The sequence below is a fragment of the Polyodon spathula genome, chromosome 27, assembly GCF_017654505.1.
Source record: "Polyodon spathula isolate WHYD16114869_AA chromosome 27, ASM1765450v1, whole genome shotgun sequence".
Classification (NCBI taxonomy): Eukaryota; Metazoa; Chordata; class Actinopteri; order Acipenseriformes; family Polyodontidae; genus Polyodon; species Polyodon spathula.
The window spans coordinates 6741553-6766552 of NC_054560.1; the positions used below are offsets into that span (position 1 = coordinate 6741553).

Sequence of the window (25000 nt, forward strand, 5' to 3'; positions counted from 1 at the left end):
TGTGGTCTTAAAGCGTCCAGATTTTGTATTCGCTTCCAGGTCCTTATCTCATAAAGACACGGTTCATTTCAAACCCAAGCATTTTGTCAGGTAGATGAAAACAAGCTGCAACAGGAAAATATGCAGTTCCCTTAACATTAAAAAAAAAAAAAAACAGAACTAAAATGAACAAGTTATCCAAGTTCTGAGATAAAGAACTACATAACAATGTGTCTTTTTGCGGACGCCTTCAACAACTCTGCCACATTACCTTGTTATTAAAACAAAATCAAATATGAAATCTACAGTATGTACAGTACATGTATGTAGAGAAAACTATCCAATGGGCAGAAGGCTACACTTGAGAGACAAGTGCAACACACAAACTTCACCAGCAAGACAACAGCACCATCTAGGGCCAGGAAATAGATTCCACCCCCCCCCCTACAGAAAACAGCAGGTGGCAACACTTTCCTTTATTAAAACATTTACACACCAGGATAGCTCCCTGTCCTCCAGGTTCCTTTTCAAAAGTAAAAACAATACAAAAGAAAGTCAGATCCTTCAAGCAACGCAACTGCTGAGCAAACGGGAAGAAGAAAAATGAAATAAAACTTTTAAAAAATAAATAAATAAATAAACTCGTGTGGATGTATTTAATGCACAGTCTCAATTTCAGGGACGACAGGGAGCACAACCTATACAAAAGCAACCTTGACACCATTCCAAACTAACTATCCTCTCTCAACAGCCAAGCACATTAGGTACATGTTGGACACGAGCCATGCAGCATGCTTGGTGAAGCGTTGACATGCTGCATGTACACAACCAGTACCTGCACAGAGCCCCCGAGCCTATCAGCTGTGAGATGAGACCCCAGAAGCTCCCTACTGGTCACTGGAGTGGGCTGGGATTCCCACGTTCCTTGGAGCTCAGGCGACTGGGACAAAAGCAGGGAGTTTTGTGGAGAACAGGGTTGGGTGGGTAAGGAGATGGGTGAATGGGGAATAAAGAAACAAATTATAGAAGGCCTTTTGCATGCAAAGCTAGTAAGTAAATACACTAAATTGATTGAGAGAGAGAGAGAGAGAGAGAGAGAAAGAGAGAGAAACACATGCAGACAATGGCAACAAAGACTAAGCAGAGCATGACAATTACTTTTAGTTTACATGAGTTACTTTTCCTACAGAGTGTTAGCTCCATGCAGTGGACATTCAGAAAGCAACACAGGGTCACACATGCTTATAACGACCACTCAGGGAGTCATTCTGTGCAGACTAAGCTGTCTTAGTTACTTTAAAATTTCTCCATGAAAATGAGTTTCAAGTGTGACCCAGGAAAGTTGGAGGCCATAAAAAAAAATCTCACACACACACAAAAAATATGCAGCTGATTTAACAGACACACACGCACAGGGATCCGTCATAATGCACGACTTAAGGTCTTTTAATATGGGTGGGATTTTACACGTTATCGGTAGTATAAAATCTTTTCAAATAAAATGTAAAAAAGTGATGAACCAAGTGGGAATTGTTTCCAAAAATTATTTCCAAGGTTAGCACTCCTGAGATGAAGATGTTTTTTTTGGCGAGAGGGCGCTGTAAACATGAACACTGAATAGACAGAGCAGACACACACGTTTAACACTAAAAACATTTAAAATCACTGTAAGAGCCGAGGAACGGGGTTAGGGATGAGGCTGCCTCTGGAGACTCAATTAGACACAACACCAGGACAGAGGAGGATGGATACTGACTGTGCTGGAGGAGATTACAGACGTGAATGTGTTGTTTCACCCTTTTAGTGTCGTGGTTCTCATTTGAGGACAGGCTACTTTGTCATTTTTCTGGAGCATTTTTTTTTTTTTTTTTTTTTTTAAACTTATTTAAATTCTCTTTAACTAGATTGTTGTCTCTAATTAACTCTAATTTTGTTAAAAGTTGTGTAAAAATGCAATGTATCAAATTACATAAATCCAGCTTGTGTTCTGACTTTTTTTTTTTTTCAAATAAATGTATTTGGTACCTCAAGAGATTAGAAGAGAGAACTCTTAAAATGGTCTAAAATGCGGCAGGTGTACCTTGGTAATAACCCTAATACAACTTTAAGAGAAGTGTCATTTGTGTGCGCGTTTACACTGCAGAACAGCTTGCTCCCTGGAACTGAGCCCACCTCCTCAGCCTTCCTGGCTAACTCCAGGGTCTCCAGGCACCTTTGTTTCAGCCTGGTTTGGACTCACCTGGTTTTTGGTCTGCTGTTGTGCTTTGTCTCTGCTGCTTGGCTGCAGTGGGGTGTCACTGTGGATGGGACCAATGGGTGTGGGCTGGGGGGGGGTAATCAAAAATACACAGGTCATTTATATAGGGGCCCGCAGAGGACGAGACACATGCTTACGACTATAGTGAATTCTGAATATACAGCACTGTGCTGCAAAATTCAGTTCTTACAAAACTGTTAACTTATAGTACTCCTTTTGTCTTAAGCATCATGAGATCGTAAGTGACTCTACAACAGCAGTTGTGATTCATAGTTCATCCCCTAGTCTCTAAGTCGCTTTGGATGAAACAAAGTGTTTCACACAGCTCCACTCTTCTCTATAAATGACGCTCCTGATCATTTTGAAATGGAAAGCAGCAGCTCACTAGTGGTTTGCCGACCCAGTCGTATTCGTAGTCAAACACGTATCCATTCCTGTCGAAGAGGTCAGTGAAGAGTTTCCTCAAGTAGTCATAATCTGGTTTTTCGAAGAAGTCCAGCCTCCTCACGTAGCGCAGATAAGTAGTCATTTCCTCTGTGGTTTTTAGCAATGAGAAAAAAAAGGAAAAACAGCAGAGACACAGAGAGAAAAACAATGTTATTTCCAAAGAGATCTAAAGATAGAGCTTTTAACCCAAAAAGGCATGAGATCGGCTTTATCTCTGAAAATAAAAAAGTGGTTGACACGCAGCTCCTGTCTCGGCTCAAGCAACCTACTCTCATTCTTCTCTTTGCAAGACGACAGGACCTGGACTGTAAGCCGTATTCATCAATAAGGACAACACGGATCTGAATGGCCCCACTGCAGACCCGCAGGCAGCCTATCAATCACAGGAGTCGCTGGTGCGCAGTGAACCATGGATTGCCCTAAGCCCTCCCTAACTTGGTGGCACCTCTCTACCAACTGTGTGCCACCCCCTAGGAACCCCCAGTCACTGTCGGCAATGACATAGCCTGGATTCAAACCTGCGATCTCCAGGCTATAGGGCGCATCCTGCACTCCACACTGAGCGCCTTCAGTGGATGCACCACTTGGGAGACCATGAGAGCTGCAGGGGATTCAGGTATTTGTTCCAAGTTATCTCTAAAATTACTTAATTGAACAAATGACCTGCTTAACTAGTCAAATCTTTAGAAATGGATGATTATGGGTTACCTATGAAACCTGCTGGATTGTGGCTCTCCAGGACCAGGGCTGGAAACGTTGCCATGCAATTTATGGATTTATGATAAACATGTGCATGAAATGAAGACAGAAAATTTAGACAGGATGCCAAAGGACAGGTCACTAGAAAACCTGCTGCAAGTGTGCCTAATTCATGCTCAGGTGTAAACCACTTTGAACCTATTGGAAATGACTCTGGATCAAATCATTGCTGGACTTTGTTCCAATCTGTTCCTAACGTACTGCAAACGGTCAGTTAAATGTCTTAGGGAGCTGGTGGGAACAAAGTCCTGCAATGGAATGGAATGGAATGGCCTATCCCTGGTCTTGGGCATCTTGCTGATTAAACTGCATTCTAATCAAGTTAGGCCAGACATAAACCTGTTCAGATGCTTCATTTTACTAAAAACAAAGTATCCAAACCCTGCACTGAAAACATCATTCCTATAGCGGAAAACTACCAGATATTTCTAACTGTCACACCAGGGCTCAGGCATATCCTACAAGCATCATTAACTAGTTAAAGCGACAGTAAAGTGTGGCGGCACCCGTTACCCTGCCACCGAGGAGAAAGGGGACCACCAACCTGAGAAGTTTTCACAAAGCACTTCGATTGGTGTCGATCGTTTGGTATCCCCAATTTTCTGATACCTTTCCTTCAAGGTGTCAGCCTGAAACAGACAAGCCCACACATTTACTGGTCATCTTTACCCCTGGATCAGTCCATGCAAGTTCTCCAAGCGTGCGTGTGTCCCACATTGTGAGTTATTTGTTTGCAATACTGCATGCCACAGTTAAAATAGGTATGCAGGAGATTTTATGGATGAGTGTTTTTTTTTTTTTCTTTTTGTATTATTGTTGGTTGGCTGGCTGGCTGGATGGTTGTTTCTGGACGAAATTCAATTATGTTATTTAAAACAAAAACAGCTAGGTATGTATTGCCCACCCTATTGCAAACCCAATTATTATTATTATTTTTTTTTCCTACCCAGTTTTGAAATTTTAACTGCTTCTCAACTGTGACAAAAACCATCATCTTTCCAAACTGGATTATACCTTTGTAAAATCCGGCTGCAGTTCTGGTAAAAAATCTACAGATATATATATATAAAATCACAGTTTTCACACACATTCTCACACAGTAACTGACCTTCAAGCCCTGCCACGGCAGACTGCCACGGAGGAAGTACATGAACATGTGACCCAGTGCTTCTAGGTCATCCCTTCTGCTTTGTTCTGCAAAAAATACAAAAAGTACAAAAAATAAATAATGCATCGGTCTATGGTCAAATGCAATCCGAAACATGTGCAAGAGGCTAGGAGAGAAGGATCTCAGTTTGGTAAAGACTAGTGTAAATATCAAGGCTGTTATTGTGTATGCCACACAGGCAGACTGACACCATCAGTCTAGACCAGCATTTATTTAAATCGAACACATACAGGGTCACCTTGCTCATTTCTGACGCGAGCAGTGCATTTAACCTTGCATACAGAACGTTCCTCCTTTTGCACTTCTCCATCAGGGATTTAAGAGGAATGTAACCAAGCTCGGTATTCTTTACTGTTGCAGAACTATAAAATCAATAACTTGTTGCTTATTCAGAATTTTCTAATGATCTAATTCTTGCTTGCTAATGTGACTTCAAAACGAAAAGATTCAGCAACAGCTCGATCCACTGCAGGCACCATCATGAGTGTCTCTGTGCCATTAAATATCTCAAAGGACTGGACTGGGACGCTATCGATCAAATGTACAAAATAATTTGATATGGGGCAAGGCTTGCACTTCATTTTTCTAAATGTGGTTTGAAACAAAGGTGTTTTTTTTTTTTACTAGCACAAATGGATCACAAATTGGGCCCAGTGCCAGCAATTCAATTTGGCAACCGATCTCCGGCTTTTAAAAAGCATGTGTTTTGTTTTCAGCTGCTATGTCTGAAGACCACAAGACTCCTGCTTGATTCAGATCTCCGCATCGAGTTTCAAAGCTTGCGTTTGCCTTGGCTTGCTTGGAGCTTGGTGCTGGAAGCCTCACCTTTCCCCAGGTGTGTGTTGATGCTCATGTATCTCGCAGTGCCCGTCAGGCTCTTGTGCTCCCGGTAGGGGATGTGTTTTTTGGTCTCGGGATCAACGTATTCTTTGGCCAGCCCGAAGTCTATGATGTAGATTGTGTGCTGCCGTTTGCTACCCGGCCTTCCCACCAGGAAGTTCTCTGGCTTGACGTCTCTGTAGATCAAGCTTTTGGTATGTACATACTCCATTCGAGTTATCTGAAAGGAAGACCGAAGAAGGACGTGTAATTCACACAGCCTGGCCATGCTGCATCACCACTGTGGATACCTTGCAGTTCAGTATGCAACAATCGCCACCCTACAAGGTAATATCATACCTACATCTATAGGAATGACTGATCAGGACTAAACATTTTGGACTAGGAGACAAACTACCGGTGCAACATTTTAATTAAACACAAGAAATCCACCCAAAAAGCTAGGCTGTTCTGCATCTTTTCCGTGTGGTTGATTGAGCATGTTTTCAAGTAGGAACACCCTTCACCAGTGTGAAGAGCGACTCATTCCAACATGCATCGATTTACAATAAGCAATTACTACCACTAAAGCACTGACCTTCTTGTGATCATGTTAATAATGCAAGTAAAAAGGGCTACCCTTGAAACACCTTCCCTTTCACACACCTGCTCCTGTTTTGGAAACAAGGACGTGTCCTTTCAAGGCTCTCCTTTATTAATATCTTCACTTCCCTTCTCAAGCACAGGGAAGGGGGTGACTCTATGGTAATAAGAATGCATGCTTTAGGGACTGCTTGGTAGTTAGCCTCCAAGCATAATTAAATATGTCACTTTTCAGGTTCCCCCTGCCCTGTGGAGACACTGCTCTCAAACGGTATGGTGCAGACCATCTAAAATGTCAGTTAAGTGGCCAACTCAATAAAAGGCATTTTAATAGCACTTGCAGTGATGGAAACAAGACTCCTGTTGCACAGCAGTTTCACCCATTCCTGGTTTTAACATGTTCTTGATTAGCCGCCATGTGTAGGTCTTATTAAAAACTCATTGTAAAACCTGTGTAGTGGGAGTCTTACTTCGATGCATCTTACCAACTGTATCGCGATCATGAGCACAGTTTTGAGAGAGAACGTCCTATCGCAGAGGTCAAAGAGGTCTTCCAGGCTGGGTCCCAGTAGCTCCAGGACCATGGCATTGTATTTCCCGCATGGGCCGAAGTAATACACCTGAGGAATCCCCTCTGCAAGATGATGGAGAGCAGAGACACGACATGTTTTATAATCAATTCAGTGCAATCAAATCGCATACGATAAAATCAGCCAAAACGCCCTTAAGGGTCTGTCAATTGCAGTACATTTTACTCTCAGTACAGATGTCATCTAGCACACATTACTTCAGGCTCTTGGCTACAATAGCAGTTTTTGTGATTTCTTACAAGTGTGTTCTTAACATACGAGACATCATTCCATACAGAAAACTGCACAAGGTGATCAGAGATCAGAGACACAATTACACAATCAGAGAGACACCCTACACAAAGTATTAGTTTAACTTAGTGAAGATAATACTGCAGTAAGACCTAGTTATTTTAATGGCACGTACGAAGGACTAATTGCATGGGTGCTGATTTTAGGGCTGGCATCATAAATCTTAGCAGGCTGTACAAAGGCTGGTGCATTAATATCCCTCCTGTGCATTACAGTTAAACAGTGAATCCTGCTCCTACTGTTTGGTACCTCCTTGTTCCAGCTCTCATTGCTCTGCAGTGATCCACAGGACCAGCACAGACGTTCCTGTTCATTTTGGAACATTTCTTAGCCGGTATCTTTTTTTTTTTTTTTTTTTTTTTTTTTTTTTTTTTTTTAAAGCAAAAACTTGAAATACAGTTTAATGCAAATTTTCTGCATCTAGCCTATTTTATCCATCTATTCCCACAGAAGTCGCTGGCATGCTGTGTCCAAATCTGCCTGACGTTTCTCCAGCAAGTTCCATGTCATTAAACAGCACATCAATCAATATTCTCTAACACACCAGACAGCTGCACCGCCCGCCACAGTGGAGTTCCTTTTAAAAGGATCATCCGAGTTGAACTCTGTATATAACCACACTAACACGGGCAGCATTTGGAATCACAAATGTATTTTTTTCTCGGAATAAGCGAGCCGAAAACCGTCAGCTACTGTTAAAATAAGAAATACAAAAATGAAGCTAAGGAAGAATCTGCTTGCATAAAAGTTTTAGGAAAAAAAAACACACACACACCACATTTAGGGGGAAACAAAACACGTGCTGTTTTCTGAAAATGAGCAGAATGTGTAGCGATCCTGGTGATAATTTTTCTTGTGATCTTGAGCCAGTTAAAATATTAAAGCAAGTCCACGTGTATTTATAATCATTTTGGCAATTCAGTACTCAGGGTGGCAATGTTCAAAAACACAGTCCTCAGAGATCAGCTCACAGTGAGAAAGATGTTGGAGACACAGTCCACCAAGGGAATCAGATTGCTGCAGCCAGCTTCACATCTGATAAGGCCAAATGCTAAATATGTGGTTGGGGTGACTAATAGCATAAAAAACTCTCAAGCAACAGCATGTTTTTATTTATTTATTTATTTTTGCACTAGCTGTAGATTTGGAAACTTGAAAGCATACCGCTTGGTCCAATACTCCGCTAACCTTAATTAATAGCAGTATAAAAAGTATATGATTCCTTATGTGCACTTTGAACTCAGAAGGTAATGCAGTCAACTAAATACACATTGCAATATTACCACTGAAATCATAAACTAGTAGGGCTGTGTGCTGCATGAGGCCCATTCCTCCGAGACCTGATTAGGGTGATTGCATCACTTAAATTCACAATACCTTTTCTATTTTAGGTTAGACTTTCACTGAAACTTTACAAACATGTACAGCTAAAAATATTATATTAGGGAGTTGCACAACAAGAGAATCAGAGTATTGTACGTGTTGTCGATCTACATTCCAATAGGGGAGGCACACACACTGACATCTATTGTTCACGCAAGGTCAAAACGGACGATAAGGAAAGGGTGGTTAGCATTTGTTTTACAAAAAGCAATGGGAAAATCGCAAAATGCAAATATGCCATCTTCTGTCAACTTCCATGCTAAAAAATTCACCAGAATCCCATCTTCCTGGCTCTTTGTTCCGTTTGCCCTAAATAAAAAGCCTGCACAGCGTCTGTGCTCGAGAACGCTTGCGTTTAACAAATCGCCCACTTGCTCCAACAATTTGTAAATGCTGGAACTAAAATAAGTTCTCCAGTTACAGCGTATGTATATGTTATGCTATATCTTATACAAACCTCAAAAGAGTCACCTGACCTGTTCTTTAACTGGAAAGCTAAAGTATTCAGCTTGAAAATGAACACACATGTTTATGCACAAAAATCTTCAGACAATCCCACAGTCCCTCCTTTTTAGACACAGCCAGCTTTGGGTTGCACACCCTTGAGCGAGTTCAAAGCCCACAAATTGTACAGCCTGCCAACCAACGGGAAAGGTGGTTTGGATCAAGTCTTCCTTTAGCTGCCAGTATATAGTTGCGCTGTACATTGTGCTGGTGCTTAGTAACATGAAGACACTTTGGCTAATCTGGTTTACAGTTTGCACCACATTATAAAAAGCAAAGGGGCAGCAAGCAAAAATGATACATGTATTTTGAAGCTACTTACCTGAATTTCCCAGCTGCTTGTAAAATCTGTATTCCAAATGCAGCTGTGGTGCTCTGGACTTGATTGGCTCCTGTAAATTAAAGACAGGGGATTTGAAAGCATGTGGGCGGTCCATTAGTTTGAGCTGTAGGGACAGTAGCTTTCTTTCCTCTCGAAACCAGCTTTGCCACGATGACAATCTTCTGCGATTTTAAAACCAATAAACTCAAAACACTTGACACTTGTGTTTTTTGCCATAAATTCAGTTTAATAAAAAAAAAAAAAAAAAAAAAAACAAAAATTCAAAGCAAATGCTTCCAGTACCTCAAGGGTCTGTTCAGGCAAACTATTCTGATTGACAACGATGTGCGGAACTGTTTTGGAATGGCTCATTTAACGAAGCAGGAGTTAACTGCTGTGTAAAAGCTCCGGTCTGTTTGGCACTCCAAAGCCGCGCTGCTTTCCCGTGAACTGGGAGGGCTGTGGGGTTCACCGGTTGCCTGGAGCTCATTACCCGCTTGGTGGCTCCCATCTCCTCCTCGGTGGGATTGCACAGGAGGCACACTTCGCAGCAGTGAAGATGTAAATTTACGAGGAGAATCAGCAAGAACGGGTGACCTTGCATTTCCCAGCTGTGCCTTTCCCTCTGATAATGAGGGGCTGCAATTTAGAGCACTTTAGACAGCTGGATAACAAGCTCCTTCAGTGAGCCTGTGCTGGCAGGGTCCAGGAGCACTTTGCAGGGCTTGAAACGCATGTCGGTGCCACCCCTGGGTTTCAGAACTTGTTTAAGTACATCATTGAAATCATTCAGGATGGTAAATGCACCCTGAACTGATAACAGCGTGAAGAAATCATTCCTGAGTCTGTAAGTTTACCAACAGGAGTTCATGCAGCTGTAAGGGAGGAACTATTTATTCAGCACAGACTGCTATCTCCTGATCGTTAAAATAGCATACTTAATGGAAGGTAGTCCTGAAAGCCAGGACTGGGTGCAACAGCTTTCTAAAGCTTATCCTTATATGAACTCTGGCCTCCAGTCCTGGGCTGCTCTCAAGCAGTGAATTGCATGATGGTTTCATGATGTAACTGAGGAGATCAGATCACTCCGCTAATTCCTTGTGTGACCCAAGCCCTAGTCTACTGATTTTAACTACAGCAGTATCAGACAGACCCCCCACTCCTGTGCCAAGCAGGAGTAAGCAGAGGGAAGCTAGGGGTTCTTATCTCGTCAGCGTGACATTCCAAAGTGATACTACATGCACTTGAGGATCATATCCCTCTGAAGTACAGAAGTTTCACTTCCCCATGTTAAATGAGCTGTACATTTAGAAACACTTTTAGATGGTCACTTGACTTTGAAGTGCGACAGTACTGGGGGGAAAAAAAGAAGAAGGTCTCTTACCAATTTGATGGCTACGTACTCGTTGGTGTAGAGATTCTTCCCGAGGCGCAGCTCTCCAAAATTGCCGCAGCCAATTTTTTTCCCGACGCGGAAGTTGGGGCCAACCATAAGCACCCCAGAGTTAGACCCTGAACTCCGGCCGCCATGTCCAGTCCTCCCTCCAGTCACCTTGGACATCCTTTTCCCTTCCTCAGCCTCCCCCTTCCCTCTCTTATCAAAATCCATAAGCTTGTGATACCCTGGCCTCTCCACGGTTACACCGCTGCCATACAAATCCGACGAAACTGAGGGGGAGGGAGAGAGCAAACAAACAAAACAAATTTAAAAATAAAAAGCTTTTCTTTGAAAGAGGAGTTCTGGTTGAGGTTGTTGTTGTTGGCCTTGTTTCTTTTTCAGCACAACATCTCAGCCCGGCGCCACGTCGCTAATGGAACCACAGCACCCCCTGGCAGCTCCTTCCTGCTCCCATCATCACCTCCTCCTGGTCACTCTTTGGTAGTGCAGGCATTCTTCATTTTAAACTACGGGGTGCAGTTGCAAGCAGCGATCCTCTGCTGGAATTCCCTTTGATGGAAAACTGTGGAAGGAACAAAATTAAAAAAAAAAAAGAGAACAATAAGTAATGCACAGTGTATCAGTAACCCTCTCTAATGCCTCTTGAACACAGGAGGCAGATGCAGGACTGTTTTCAGATTTGTCAGTTGGAGGACGCAGTGTTTCAGTCTGCAGTTTTCTCGTTTGTTATCGCTGTGCATTCCTGATCTCCACATAGCACAATAGATGTGTTTTGCATCACCATGGAATTTTCCAAATCACTGAACTGCAAGAATAGACTGAGGCATTTTGATCATGCATTTAGCCAGGTGTGTATTCTGGTATATATGTACAGTAGCTGTGTACCTGCTTTCTGTTTTATTGATCTTTCTGAAAATAGATTTGTAAAAGGATAGCTTATGAAGATAAACCAGAATTTAAAAAAAAAAAAAAAACACAACACAGCCAGAACGATTAAATTACATTAATGTTGTAGACTATTTAAAAAAAGACACTATACTTAATTATGCAAGCAATTAATAATTTAAAAGCCATCTTAAGATCGAATAGTTTTTTATCCTACCACTAAAAATCCGACAGAAATGTCTGAACAACACGTGTGCTGCTAATAATGCAACCAAGTCACCTCAACCCAGCACGATATGGTTTATGAATGTTATTTCCAAGGATCAATTATGCTCTCTCTCTATGGATTTTTATATTTACAAGTCAGTTTCTCTGACGTTACTCAACTGAAACAGAAAGAGGCTGTTGGTGGAAATCACAGCAGAGTAGCAATTCTCCACGTACTCCGAGGAAGCGAAGTGGCAAGAAAAACACCTTTGTAAAATTGTAATAACTGCGACTGCATTGACAGCTTCATTTATCCAGAGACACAGATACCATACAGTGCGTCTGCATTCCACTCCCACAGGCAACAGATAAGCAAACCCAGGCTAGATTTAAACCTGTCAAAGAAGTAAAAGGAGAGACATTCCAACAGTTATATTCCTGTGAGCTGAAGCATGCACATTTTCTGGGGATACAAGCATATGAAATGCTTTCATAAGCAACTAATGTATGCACAAGACTATGTCTCTATCATTATTATTGTGTATATTTATTAAGATCTACAGTATTGACTACAGAATCAATCACGACTGCAGGAACATTCCACAGAGATGCAGGGAAGGAGACGCCTCTGTATAGCAGTTTCACCCATTTTAGGTTTTACTGTACTACAAGCTTGATTAGCCAGTGTATAGCTAACGAGTTCAGGTGTGTTTTATTAAACTCATAGCAGAACCAGGAATGGATCGAACTGCTATGCATCACTCAGATTTTAATTCCACCTGATAATGCAATTCACAAGTGCTGTCCTGTGTTTCTGTCACAGTCAACAGCACATCATTAACTTGAGACGTTGTTTCAATGCAAATAGCCTATGCAATTTGTCCTGATTTATCCTTCTGGATATTTTATAAGTGCTAAACTAAAATGTATAAGCAGGTCCCAGGGGCAACTGATATTTGCTGATCTACGGAGCTGCCCAAACTCCAAGTCATCAAATCGATAGTTGCCAAGAAAATCTCCAATGTGGTTTTCAGTGCCAGGAAGTCAGAGGTACCAATAAGGGAAGTTTGGAGCTTGTTAAGCTGGCATTTAAAACATGTTTCTACTGCAGAGATTGTGGACTGGCTCATCTGTCCAGTGTTAATGCATTTTTTTAATTGTGCAGAGATATAGTCAAAGCTGATGTACAGTACCTGGATTTCAGAACTGAAACTCCTACCAGATTATCAGATTAGCGTTATGTCAAGTGCTTATTATATAAACTATTTCAGGAACAGAAATCCCTCACTACAGCTGTAGATGCAAACTCAGAGGCATCAGCATGACTGAAAGGTTGATGACAGTAAAAGTACATTAATATGGTTTACAGCATGTGGAACAACCTTGTGTTCTAAAGATGTAAAAATCTGAAGTGTGACAGTCAGGCGCACACAGACAGCTGCACAGAGAGAAAGACACCTCACTCCCCACAATCTGAAACTCCCAATAACTTTTGCTAAACAATGTTAATGTTTCAATTTAATGATACTGTGCATTCTCACTCTCACAAATAATGCAGATTAAGGAGGACAGTTCAAAAATTGCCAATACAGCACTGTCTGCATGCGCGAATGAACATGGTTACACAGACTATAAAATAAAGAACGCTTGAAATTTACAGTATAAACACATTTAGAACACGAGCTGCATTTCACTTTGCCAACGCAGTTCAATCCAACTGCTGTGACGAGTCTCTGCATTAATCACAGGTCATTCTTTTTTTTTTTTAATCCAGGCCTCTATGAAGGAGGAGGAGTCAGTGCAGAGGCAGCTGTTCCACGCGAGGTACCTGTAGCTGCTTTCAAAGCCTGCCTTCCAGGCTACGGAGGTGCCTGTCAGCACTTTTTTTTTTTTTTTTTTTTTCAGTCAAAGACAGGGAAACTACCTTCTAGTTTCTTTCAAAACACTGCAGGCAGATTTCATGCAATTTCTAGAGACACCTCACTGAAGGAAACTGCTTTAGAACAAAAAATTGAATTTAGAAGTATAAAACTGTACCATATTTCAGGTCAAAAATCTCTCAGGAGTAAAATAAATTTGGTACTGCATCAAATTACCTATGAAAGTGTGCACAGTGTTATTTATTTTAGACGTCATGCATTCATTGGTTTTCTTTGCATGATAAATTTGATAGTCATTTATAATTTCTGTTCTATGAACACGGGCGTTTTTGCCAGCAGGCACTGTGCATTTCAAGTTTGAGTATTCCAACGTAACCCCAGCACCAGCAGTATCTGTGAACAGTTAAAATGACAGGAGAACTTATTTTACTGCTGGGGTTGTAGATTTAGTATCAGTCTATTTCGGGGCCTCTTTCTGAATATAGCACTGCCTCTTTTTGGCAGCAGCCAAGTGCGAAAGCTTTCTGTGCAGATCAACTTAGAGCTTGCTCCTTCAAAGTGACTCCAGTGCTTCCCAATTAATAGTTCAGCCAGAGACACTCACAGCACCTACTATGCAGTTATGATATATTGCTATATAATTCCAGTGCCTGTGTAGAGGATTACATTTTCACCAAAGCATTCAGTTTAAAACTCAACTGATCTTTCATAAAAGACAGCTTAGCCTTAACTAGGGTAATGTTTTTAGTATTACCTTTCCATAGCCTAAACTCGAAAGTTCAGGGATGGAAATAAGACTCCTGCTGCATAGCGGTTTTACGCCATTCCAGGTTTTACTATGAGCTTGTTAAGCCGCAGTGTACAGGTAACAAGCTCAGGCGTGTCGTATTAAACTCATAGTAAAACCAGGAATAGATCACGGGAGTCTTTACTGCCATCCCTGACATTCACATGTGATAATGAAAGTAACTGAAACCTACTTCCTACTTCGCACAATTGAAATGCCTGGCTGCTTCCCTGCTCCGTGTCAGTACAGTGTGATTGCCACAAAGATGGAAGGAACTGGGAGCGATTAAGTGGTTATCTCCTGTAAAACATCAACAACCTACATCAGCAAAAGTCAAGGAAATTACAAGCGGATTGCAAGTGTTAAGTAGGTCAGCAGGAGTTATATCAAAGGACCCATCATAAACGTCCACGCTTACATTCATTCAAACCTGGCTCTGGTGACCACGCCCACGCTCGAAGAGGAGGCCAGGGGGTGGAATCCTTTCTGGCAGAAGAGTTTTGACTTGCCGACTGGCAACATTTCAAAACCCAGACTTTCATATGAAACAGGCTGATGACCCCTGAAGAGTGCACTGGTTCTTCACGTTTTTTAATGCCGCTCTTCAGCTTACCTGGGTCACAGGTTTGAAGACAACGTTAAGAAAACGATGAGTCACACCTCTGTGATATTACCTGAGCTTATCAAGCCACAGAAAAAAACGCAGACAGGCAGAAAATGTCTACCTACCCCCCCCCAGGTGGTTAGCGTGGTCAGGTGGTTCATACATTGAAAAAAATAATCTTACATCATGAAATGGGAGACACAGACCTTGGTAACCCATTATTTACAGTAGCAACAAGAAATACTGTATCAAGCAAAGGCTCTCCTTTAAAAGGCTGTACTCACAGGGCAGCTGCAATTGTCAGTTTAAAAATAGGAGTGCGCAATTGTGTGTTTGTGATGTACAGATCCCTCATAAAAGCCAGTCTCTGTGTGCAACTTTATCTGACATTTGAGGAACAGGCAAATCACACACAAAAAAAGGTCAAGAATTAATACTAAACCCATTTGAAACTTCTTGAAGGTTCGGTTCTGTGTAGGAGACCCAGAATTGTTCTTCCAGGACTACTTTTATGAGGAAGCTTCCTGTAACAAATCCTCCCCCGACCATAACCAAAGCAGACAGCATTATGAAAAAAAAGCTAAGCAATACTGTATTTGAGAAGCCAATTGTAAACAAGGTGCAGTATATGGAGACAGGAGGTGTGCCGTCCCTCAAGGATCTACTAAAGAAACCAGTCCTCAGACTTCACAGCTTGCTCGCTGTGTTATTCGCCTCTGTTTTGCATCCAAACTTCTTGTCACATTTACCGATAGGAAAACCCGGTGAACGTTACACACGGATAACGCAGGCTTCTACTAGCTTTCCCCACAGACATCCTAGTCACGACTAATTACATTCGCACTGCCATCCACGCCAGGCTGACTCGCCGTCCAGCTGAGCACTGCCTCGTACTGCCCAGTCACAGCGCCCACAGGTCAAGCTTGTGTAAACTACTATGCGGCGGGATCTGTCCATTACGGGGGTTGAAACTGCTTCTGCAGAAGCCATTGTGAGCACATTTGGTAAACACACAAGTAAAAATAAATTATACAAGACCTTTAAGTGCTGTAGCACTATGACATTAAATAATGTCATCGTTTGCAGTTTAAATATTCGCTTACCCAAGACCTACAAAGCACATACTAATCAATGTAAATACTGTACATGTCTGCAGTGCAATATAACATGTGCTGTCGTGTTGCTGGAAAAAAAAAAAAACACAAAAATGTAAATTTGTTTTAAAATATGAAAAACATCCTGTATACATTAGCAGAGACGCTTTTGTAGTTACAACAACAAAAAAAAACATGTGTTTGTTGATCACATATTTTAATTATACTTTAGCTGCTCCATAAAAAAAAAAAAAAAACTCAGTTACTTCTTATTTTATATTCAGATAGAAAGTGAATAACATATTCTGCTTATGCCACCGGTTACCGAGATGATGCAGCACGGTGAACATTTAAATCTTAAAATACAACTGTGAGCTCGACTGTGTATCTAGCGTATTGAAAACACATTGTTAATTTATATCCCGAATCAAAATGGCTTGACTGCTCACCATTTTGCTTACCATTAGTAGTCACAAACGACATGTATACACATATAAAACACCCTAACTAATTAATCTGACGATGTTTAAGATTTGTAAGCAGTCTGTGGTTTTGCAGTGGGTGTTATTTTTCAGTTGGTAAATTGCATTGCTTCAGGATGGTTCGGTGGCCTAATAATTTCCTATACACTGTTTAAACTCGAACCGTAATACACAGTCACGTACACAACCGGAATTAATAATGCTTAAACCGTGTATTTAAAAATAATAATAATAATAATAATAAAGTTATCTTTTCAAGCTTGGCAATTCTGATTAGTTTACTACGTAAACAAGCACACACACAAAAAAAAAAGTATTTTGTTCGTTTTCAAAATTGTATCCGAAACATCTTAGTTTACAGAAGATTAGAAACCATTATCAAAGTTTGAAAGACAGACTGTTTCTAAACACAATCAAGAAACGATCAAAGCAATTTTGTATCAAGCTATGCAACACAAGTACACAACAAGGAGGCCTGCTGCTGCTGACTGAAACAAGTTTAAACTGGCAATATAGTATCAAATATTAATTAACTTTTCCAGACAGTAAAATAAACCCGCTCTGAAGCGAAACGGCAACCCGCACGCCTTTATAACACAATAAGGAGCCGAATGATTGAATTGCAATTCAATTGAAAAAAAGTCTACGTTTTGCTCTGGTAGAAACATCAACAGGGCAACTCCTTAATCCAGAAACAAAAATCCCTTGTTTGTTTTTTTTTCTTTTCCAGGAAAAAAAAAGGTATACAACGTCATATTTGTGAACAAACAGGGAGCCGTTACCTCTCTCAGGCGTCAATTACTGATTATGAATCCCCATTTTTTGCTCGTATTTTGATATTTTCTTGGTTTCATCTCCCCCTTTCCTCTCCTGCTGGTTTTTTTTTTTTTTTTTTTTTTTTAAGCTTCCCTAGTCAGCTTCCAATCGAGCAGCACCAGGTACGTTAAGCACGCTACGTAACCTGTGCATGGCACTGCCAGTTCTACGCTCATTATCCGGCGTACCTGGGTTCAAGAATATGTTCTAAAGAAAAAAAAAAAAACCGTGCGCAACTACCACGGCGATTCCACGGGAGCCGCCTTACGAATGCAACGTAACGTAGTTTGGAGAATAGCGCCAGTGTGTTACGGGCTGGTGACGAAATGCGACATCCCTTGCGTAAGCCCAGAAGAGAGGTTTGAGTAAAGGGAGGGATATTTGCGTATACGAGTTGGAGAATTTGAGTTTAAGCTTGTTGAGAGGTGAAAATACTTGTCGAAGTGTTTCCCAACCTGTGGAGTTGGCGCGGTTGTTGAAAGGCTTGCTGTCCAGTCTTGTTAGTGTTTACATACAGAAGTAGCTCTACTTGTTCTAAAGGGTTAAACACATGCATACTTACTTAGTATGCATGTAGAAAACCAGTTTCTTGCAGATACATTACATACAGTAAGACAGACATGGGGCTCCCAGGCCTAGGGCTGGGATGCACTGCCCTAGGGTGGCAGAATTGCTCAATTTCTGTTAGGAACACTTACTTTTTTCCCCACTTGTGTCGCAAACCATTCTGGTGCCTTTTACCTGTCTCTGGTACCTTTTCCTTAAGCAATTAAAAAAAAAAAAAAAAAAAAAAAAAAAAACTGCCCCACTGACCTTATAAACGGACCCTAACCCTAACCTGCCAACCAACTGTGTTCCCGCTATTTACTCTTTATTTGTGAAGAGGCTTCAGTGCTCCGTATCGCGGATAACCTGGGCTGTGCTTTCTCCCGCAGGAATGAGATCTGGAGGAGAGATTATCCTGCTCTCCCTGGTCCTTGGTAAAGCCGCTGTCTTCATTATATCCGTCGCCTGGAGCGCCTGCCTGTCCTGCAGAAAGGCATGCTGTCAGCTGGATTCTTATAATAGAAGAAATGCTTTGCAATAAATAATTATTCCAAATTTGAAAAAATGCAGAAGAAAATGTTTTTCATCTTTATTAAAAACACACATATTTACAGTACGTTGCAAGAGTCGGTTATTCACAGCAAGAAATCCTCCTGACTAACCATAATTCCTTTTCTTTTCTTCCCTTTTTTTCTTTTTTTACATATCGAATAAACGTAACTCATACAAGGCTAGGTTTAGAACGGAAAGGGAACTTTGCATGTATCTCAAAGCGGTCAGTCCTGCTTAAGTCAGCTACATATATAAGAACAGCTTCTTTCCAAGTAAACTGCTGGCCACAATACAGAAAACACAACCACGCAGGTCAAAACAATGAGTCATCTTAGACTGTACTAATATATAAGAGGCTTATTAACTTATAAAGCCCGTGTTAATAGAATATAATTAACAAAACTGAAAAAGAAGCTGATTTCAATTGAGATCCTGAGCCTGAAAATGTCATTGATAAGGAACATTTTGTAAAACTTCTTTGAGGATTTGAGAAATGATTTTTATGTTAGATTTTATGTTTGGCTTTACTGTTGATTCTTCATAACGAGAGATTGGGGAGGAGGGGGGCAGCAAAAACAAGTGGGGACGTAAAAAACCAGGCGTTGTGTTACACATCTCTGACCACTTTCACTTCCTGTTTGACTATAACTGTTTACCGTTTGGCCCAACCACTTCCTGTTTGACCCTTACCCAATCCTGTTTGATCCTAACCACACCAGTTTTAGGCATCAGGTTTCCTGCATTTATACAGCACAAATCCACTGAGGTGGAAGATCTGTTTCCCACTTTTCCACTGTATCTTACAAAGACCACACCTCTGATCACTAGTCCTTTTGCTCCCTTGGCCACAGCTTGGTTCCTCTGCTGTCATGGTACACCTTGAGGTCTAAGTGCTGGTATGCTTGATCCCCAGTGGTACTTCCTGTCCCGGGGCTCAAGATGGTCCCTTTTCCCCGGGCACTGAGAGCCGAGACCGGGCAGGGCGACTGCTGGAAACCCTGCCAATGAGAGAGCGGGAAGTGCAGACCAGTGGATAGGACGTGCAAGTGATCAGCAGTGCATTGGAGGAACAGAGAGGAGGGTCTGTCTGTGGAGGGCTGCGGTCCCGTGTAGAGCTCAGAGAGGGACTGCTCGTGTGAGCCGCGCTCCCCCTGTGCCAGGCTGGGATGGTCCCACGCCCTCGATTCTGGGGGAGTCTCGTCTGTGGTTTTCGCGTCAGACTCCTCCCTCTTTGCTGTGGCTCCGCCCTCCTGCTCTGCTGTGGCTCCGCCCTCCTGCTCTGCTGAGGCTGTGTACTCTCTCGAGGCGATGCCACGCTGGCCTTTGCGAAACTTGGCTCTCCTGTTCTTGAACCAAACCTGGAACATAAGCGAGATATTCAATGGGGCTGAAAATACAAATAACACGATTCTCAATCCATCGCTCTGCAGTAACTCAGCAGAATGCAAACCCTGCACATTCTCTGGCAGTGCTTCTACTAGGTGAGCCGAATATATATATATATATATATATTATATATCTATATATATATTATATATATATATAGTCTTTAATGAGTAATGCGCGAAATGTTCAGTCGTAACATGTGTTTGTGAAAGGACAGTAAGAGAGAGGCAGGCAGCCGGGCTGGCGTGGGTTCGTGTTACCTGGATGCGGGCCTCTGGAAGGCTGATGCACAGAGCCAGCCTCTCTCTCATCACCACGTCGGGATACTGCGTCTTCTGAAAGGCCTCCTCCAGAGCCGCCAGCTGAGGGCCAGTGAACGCTGTCCTGCTTCGCCGCTGCTTCTGCTGGTCCCCGTAACGCGCCTCTAGAATCAGCTCTGCGAAAACCCACAGCGGCCGTCGCAGTTTCAATTCATCATTGCTATTTTTTACATGTCCTCTGGATATTTGTGGTGCATTCTGAGTGGCTCTGGGCTCCATTTCTCCAATATTAAGTTATTCTCATTTTTCTCTGCATGCACAGGCTTTGGATTTTCAGCTTGTCTGGAGAATCCTAACTGGCAGGCATGAAAAAGTCTTCATCATTCCATTAAAATCCTGTGACTGTATGCCTACCTTCTCCCTCTGTCTCTATACAGAGGGCTGGTAGCGTTATTTTCACATGGTTTGAATGGAAACCAGGCAGACAATTCAGTGCCTGCCAGTTCGGATCCCCTAACCAGCTCAAAGCAAGGTAGACGCTGATAAATCTGCTCTGATAAGTTTTACAATTTGACAAACATTTTTAAAGTGCTAATCGTGTGAGATCTTACTGCTGTTTGCACAGTTTGTCATGCTTTTACCATTCCTACACTGCTGTGCTTTACAACAGCTTATACAACACAGATGTAATATAGCACAGTTACAAACATACATGTTTTATTCTTAGAATGAGCATATTTTGGAGTGGGTATGCTTTACCTCTATAGCCAGTAGATGTGGACCACATTTCTGTTCAATGTTTGCCATACTACTTTGTGATTTACTGTGCTTTTCTATTGTTTGTTTGTTTTTTAATAAGCTTTACCACATTTTGCTGTGCTATTATCGTGGCCTCCAAGGAACTGAAAATTTACCTGCCAATCTCTCTGCCACGGAAAAGGTGTGAATAGATGAGGGCAGGCCTTCAGATGAGCTTATATGGTACTGTTCTGCCATCTGCTGGTGCAAGTTGCACATTACAGCCAAGGAGTTCATATTCTGGAGTGGGTATCCTACACTTCCACCATAGCAGTAAAGGGAATTCATGGTGCTGTTTTTCTGTAGTTTCCTAGAGCACAGGCTTCTTTTTAGAACAACAGTGACACCTGGTGGCAAAACAAAAGCATTAGTGAGTTTATCTTGGATCAGTTAAATGCACACTTTAATATATATATATAATTATAATTACATATAAAGACAAATATATACAAATATAATAAATAAAATATTCAAACTACCCAGCAACCTGACTAAACTCTTTCTTTATTTACTATTATTTATTTATTTGTTTATTTCTTAGCAGATGCCCTTATCGAGGGTGACTCACAATTGTTACTAGCAGTACAGTACTTCAAATACATACTGATGCATGAGATTTATTAATTTAATACAGACTCAATAGCATGTTCATAATTGTTATTTATTATTATATTTCATTGATTTCAGAATAATTGGAACTTCAGTATGCCGGTCAAATTGTTACTGGAATAATGTATTAACAAATCATGAACTGATGTCTTACAAAAATAGGAAAATATAACAGCATTGCATATGGAGTGTACTACAAGCATACTAACTCAGTGTTAATTTCACTTTCTATTTTAATCTATGGTGTATGAGAAGTTGTCTTGAAAAGACAAATATGAATTATGCAGTGTAGTACGGGTAGGAAATTTACAAACGATACTGTATTATATTATAAATTATAGGAAATTATACCATTCTAAAATTACAATGATTAAATTAGATTACAAACTATAAGAAACGTACAACTGTGCATGTGGTGACGGGATTCTGTTCAGAATGCTCTTTTGACTGAAGAACACGTGTACTATAATGTATGCACTACATCTCATTAGCTTAATAAATGTTCAATAGACTTTAGCAAAAAAGGATGGATATTAAAAAGTTACAGTGTATTGCTATTTAAAATTAAAATGTATTATAAGTTAAAACAGTCTATCCAGCAGGAATAAGAAAAGGTACCTTTTTCTCGGCTCTGCTGTCCCTCTATTCCTCTCCCAGTTCGTTGTCCGTTCAGTTTTTGGAGCTAGTCCACTAAGTAATGCCCTGATCCAGGATTAAAGTTCTCTCCTCACTCTTCCCACCCTCAACTATTTAAGAAGCATTAGCTTCAGCTTCCCTCCACCATTAGCCAATAGAAAGAGAGGCATTATCCTGGATTAGGGAGGATAAAGAAGGGGGGGGGGTGTCAGTGAGTGGGCCCCCCCCCCCAAGTTTTTGAACCTATAGAACTCAAAGGGATTTGAGTTTAATGAGAGCCCTGCTGTATTCCACATTAAAGCAATTAAGACAATGGGGGCTTCCTAATCTCACAGCCCAGGAAGATTAGAAAAAAAACAGACCAGCTTCTTCTTTTTTCTCTCTGTCTTCGGGTTTGTTTTGCTAACCAGGGGGCTTTAGTTTGGCCCCAAATTCTCCTCTAAAGAGATACCCAAACAGCTCCTATTGTCCCATACTTAGCTGCCACTGTCCCGTCTTGAGAAGCTCTTTATATTTTTGTTGTAAACGTAAATGCAGGCAGTATTTCAGGATAAGTGGCAATGCCATTGTTCTGTATTAAGGGGCTGTGGCAGCGCCAGGGAGGACACAGTGGTACTGCCATTAGATATAACCTGGCACCTCAATGGTACGGCACATGAAACAAACGCGGCATGTTGAAAACGGTGAATTAGTGAAGGCATTAAACAGTAAAATAGATTATTTGCACAATTTACTGTCAACAGTGGACAGTGAATTAACCACATAAGGTTATTATAGAATGGTGAAATGTGGAATGGGAGCGCTTTATTCTGAAAACACAGATTGTATGAATTATAAACTGTCCACAGTATCTGTGCTATTTCCCAGTGTCTTGTCTGCATCCCCTTGTAAAGGGTTATTATAGTAAAGGCATAACACAGTCTAATAAAGCACAGTGACAGCATGGCAAAGCATAGCATTGCACAGCCCAGAGAGGTATGCTAAAGCATATTAAACAACATGGCAAACCTTGGTAAACTGTGGTAAATGCATAGTATAGCCATGGGGGAAAACATAGGAAAGCTGTAAAATGACTGTGCGAATGTACTGTCATTTTTATTAGGGTCCCCCAGTCCTCTGCCTCTGTAGTATCCTGAGTTTGGGTCTGTGCACCCATGCATCCTCACAGCCGTACAGTACGCTATCAGGGAAAGCCTTCAGCTTAGCGGTTTAGTGATTTAAATTCCAGATCTGCCAGATCTGTGCTTAAACACCGGCAGCCATGGATTGAGTTTCCCACGAGCATTAGCTGGAACCAGGAGATCCTGGGTTTTTACAGCAAGCAGCACAGGCAGGGAGCGAGCTCAGGGTGATGGGGGGCTTGGAGAGGGAAGGGCGGAGGGGAGGGGGTACGTGGGCCAGCATTAAACTGACCACCTCCACATTTTGATACGGTACTAGGAGACAATACTGTAGCAGAAGAGATGGGGAAAGGGAGATCCAGGCTGCTGTATAGCTGGTCGCTGTGATTCAATTGTGTGGCTGAACACTTATTTCTGAAACCAAGAATAAATACAAAAAAATCAGTGAAACTGAATTGGGCAGATCAAGCATTCCAACCCAGCCGACCTGCTAACTCCCTGCAGTCTAATTAAACAGTTCAAAAGGGTGATCCTATTAAAAAGATATCTGCATATTTGGCTTCATTACAGCTCCTTGACTGCTTAGCATCAACCAGCTTTTTGCACAGGGGAAAATCTGAAGTAAATTCCTTGTGTTTCTATTGCCCAATAGTGTGCACTATCCCTCACCTTCAATTGTTTCTATGCGAAAGGGTTGATCAAGGGCAGCTGCAGCGGTATGGCTGAATGGTACCTACTCAATAGAACAAACCATGATTGCGTCTTGATAACTCCGCACAGCGTCTAACACGTTGTAACGTTGGTGATAAGCCGAAGTAAGTAGTGACCACTTTCTCGTTTCTTTCCTTTTTCTCGTCCTTTTTTGTTGGCTGTCAAACTATATTAGTGTCTAACAAAAATAAGTCATTTAGATGAAGCCTTTTGCCAAGATCTATGGGCCCATTTAAAGCAGAGGGATTAGTGCTGAGAGTCCTTTGTCTCCCTACCTAGCAGGATTAGAGAGATTTGCTGCTAAAAAGTAGTTATTTCAACGGCACTTTCATCCTGCTTCTTGGTTAAAGCTGGGTTGGCTGGGAGGATTAAGGACACACAAAGCCCCTCCTTGTGCGAGCCGGCACCCGCGCTGAAACACTCTGGTTTCCCTGTAAATGAGAGATGTCTTGGCTGATCTTTCCCACTGTGACAGTTCACCTTGGGGTTTGTTTGGGAGCCCAGCGACATATTTCTTTACTTTTCCCTTTCTATGCATGCCCAAATGATATAACAACAGGGGATAGATGCATGTATCACAACTATAGTACATAGATATCATTAAATACATATTGTTGCATGCTCTGCCTAGTGGTTAGAGCTGAGGAACTGGGAAGGAGTGTGGCCTAGTGGTTAGCGTTGAGGGACTGGGAGGCAGTGTGGCCTAGTAGTTAGAGCTGAGGATCAGGATAATGCAATGTTTTGTCAATTACAATTCATATTCCTTTCACTATATTTGATAACAGTTTTAATTAAATTGAACATATGTGTGTTTTGATGTATTTCCATCTTTAGTTTGTCACTGAAAGTGTAGCAAACCTCTTTTAAGTAAATACCCCTAAGGTTTACAGGGGTGGAGGGCTGTACCAAAGCCCTTTAAAGGGACCGTTTTGTTTATCTCCGATAACAGATGTGTCAGTGGTGAGCAGCCCTTTATAATTGCTTATCAGTAGTGCATATTTGTATTGACAAGCCCCTGCCAGCAAGGAGCTTTTTCAGTGTCAGTTATCCCCCAACACAGCCTCTTAACAGGGGCCCTGCCTCACCCGTGACCGATACCTCACAC

General features: G+C 41.6%; 2 protein-coding genes across 7 annotated transcripts in view; both read right to left on the reverse strand.

Annotated features, from left to right (window-relative positions):
- Positions 1–17364, reverse strand: part of LOC121301288 (casein kinase I) — a 27454-nt gene extending 10090 nt beyond the window's left edge. The window contains exons 1-12 of one of the 6 annotated variants that reach the window (XM_041230536.1): positions 17243–17364; positions 14474–14580; positions 11794–12008; positions 10507–11083; positions 9123–9192; positions 6503–6666; positions 5436–5670; positions 4551–4636; positions 3987–4071; positions 2622–2770; positions 2219–2302; positions 815–919 (exon numbers count right to left, since the gene is read on the reverse strand). In XM_041230536.1, coding sequence (XP_041086470.1) covers positions 815–919; positions 2219–2302; positions 2622–2770; positions 3987–4071; positions 4551–4636; positions 5436–5670; positions 6503–6666; positions 9123–9192; positions 10507–10731 — 1203 coding nt within the window. In that variant the 5' untranslated portion in view covers positions 10732–11083; positions 11794–12008; positions 14474–14580; positions 17243–17364. The remainder of the gene's footprint in view (positions 1–814; positions 920–2218; positions 2303–2621; positions 2771–3986; positions 4072–4550; positions 4637–5435; positions 5671–6502; positions 6667–9122; positions 9193–10506; positions 11084–11793; positions 12009–14473; positions 14581–17242) is intronic. The other 5 variants (XM_041230537.1, XM_041230538.1, XM_041230535.1 and 2 more) reach the window with 5 other exon arrangements.
- Positions 1–25000, reverse strand: part of LOC121301280 (RNA polymerase II elongation factor ELL-like) — a 794007-nt gene that overhangs the window by 682929 nt on the left and 86078 nt on the right. The gene's annotated exons all lie outside the window — the stretch shown is intronic.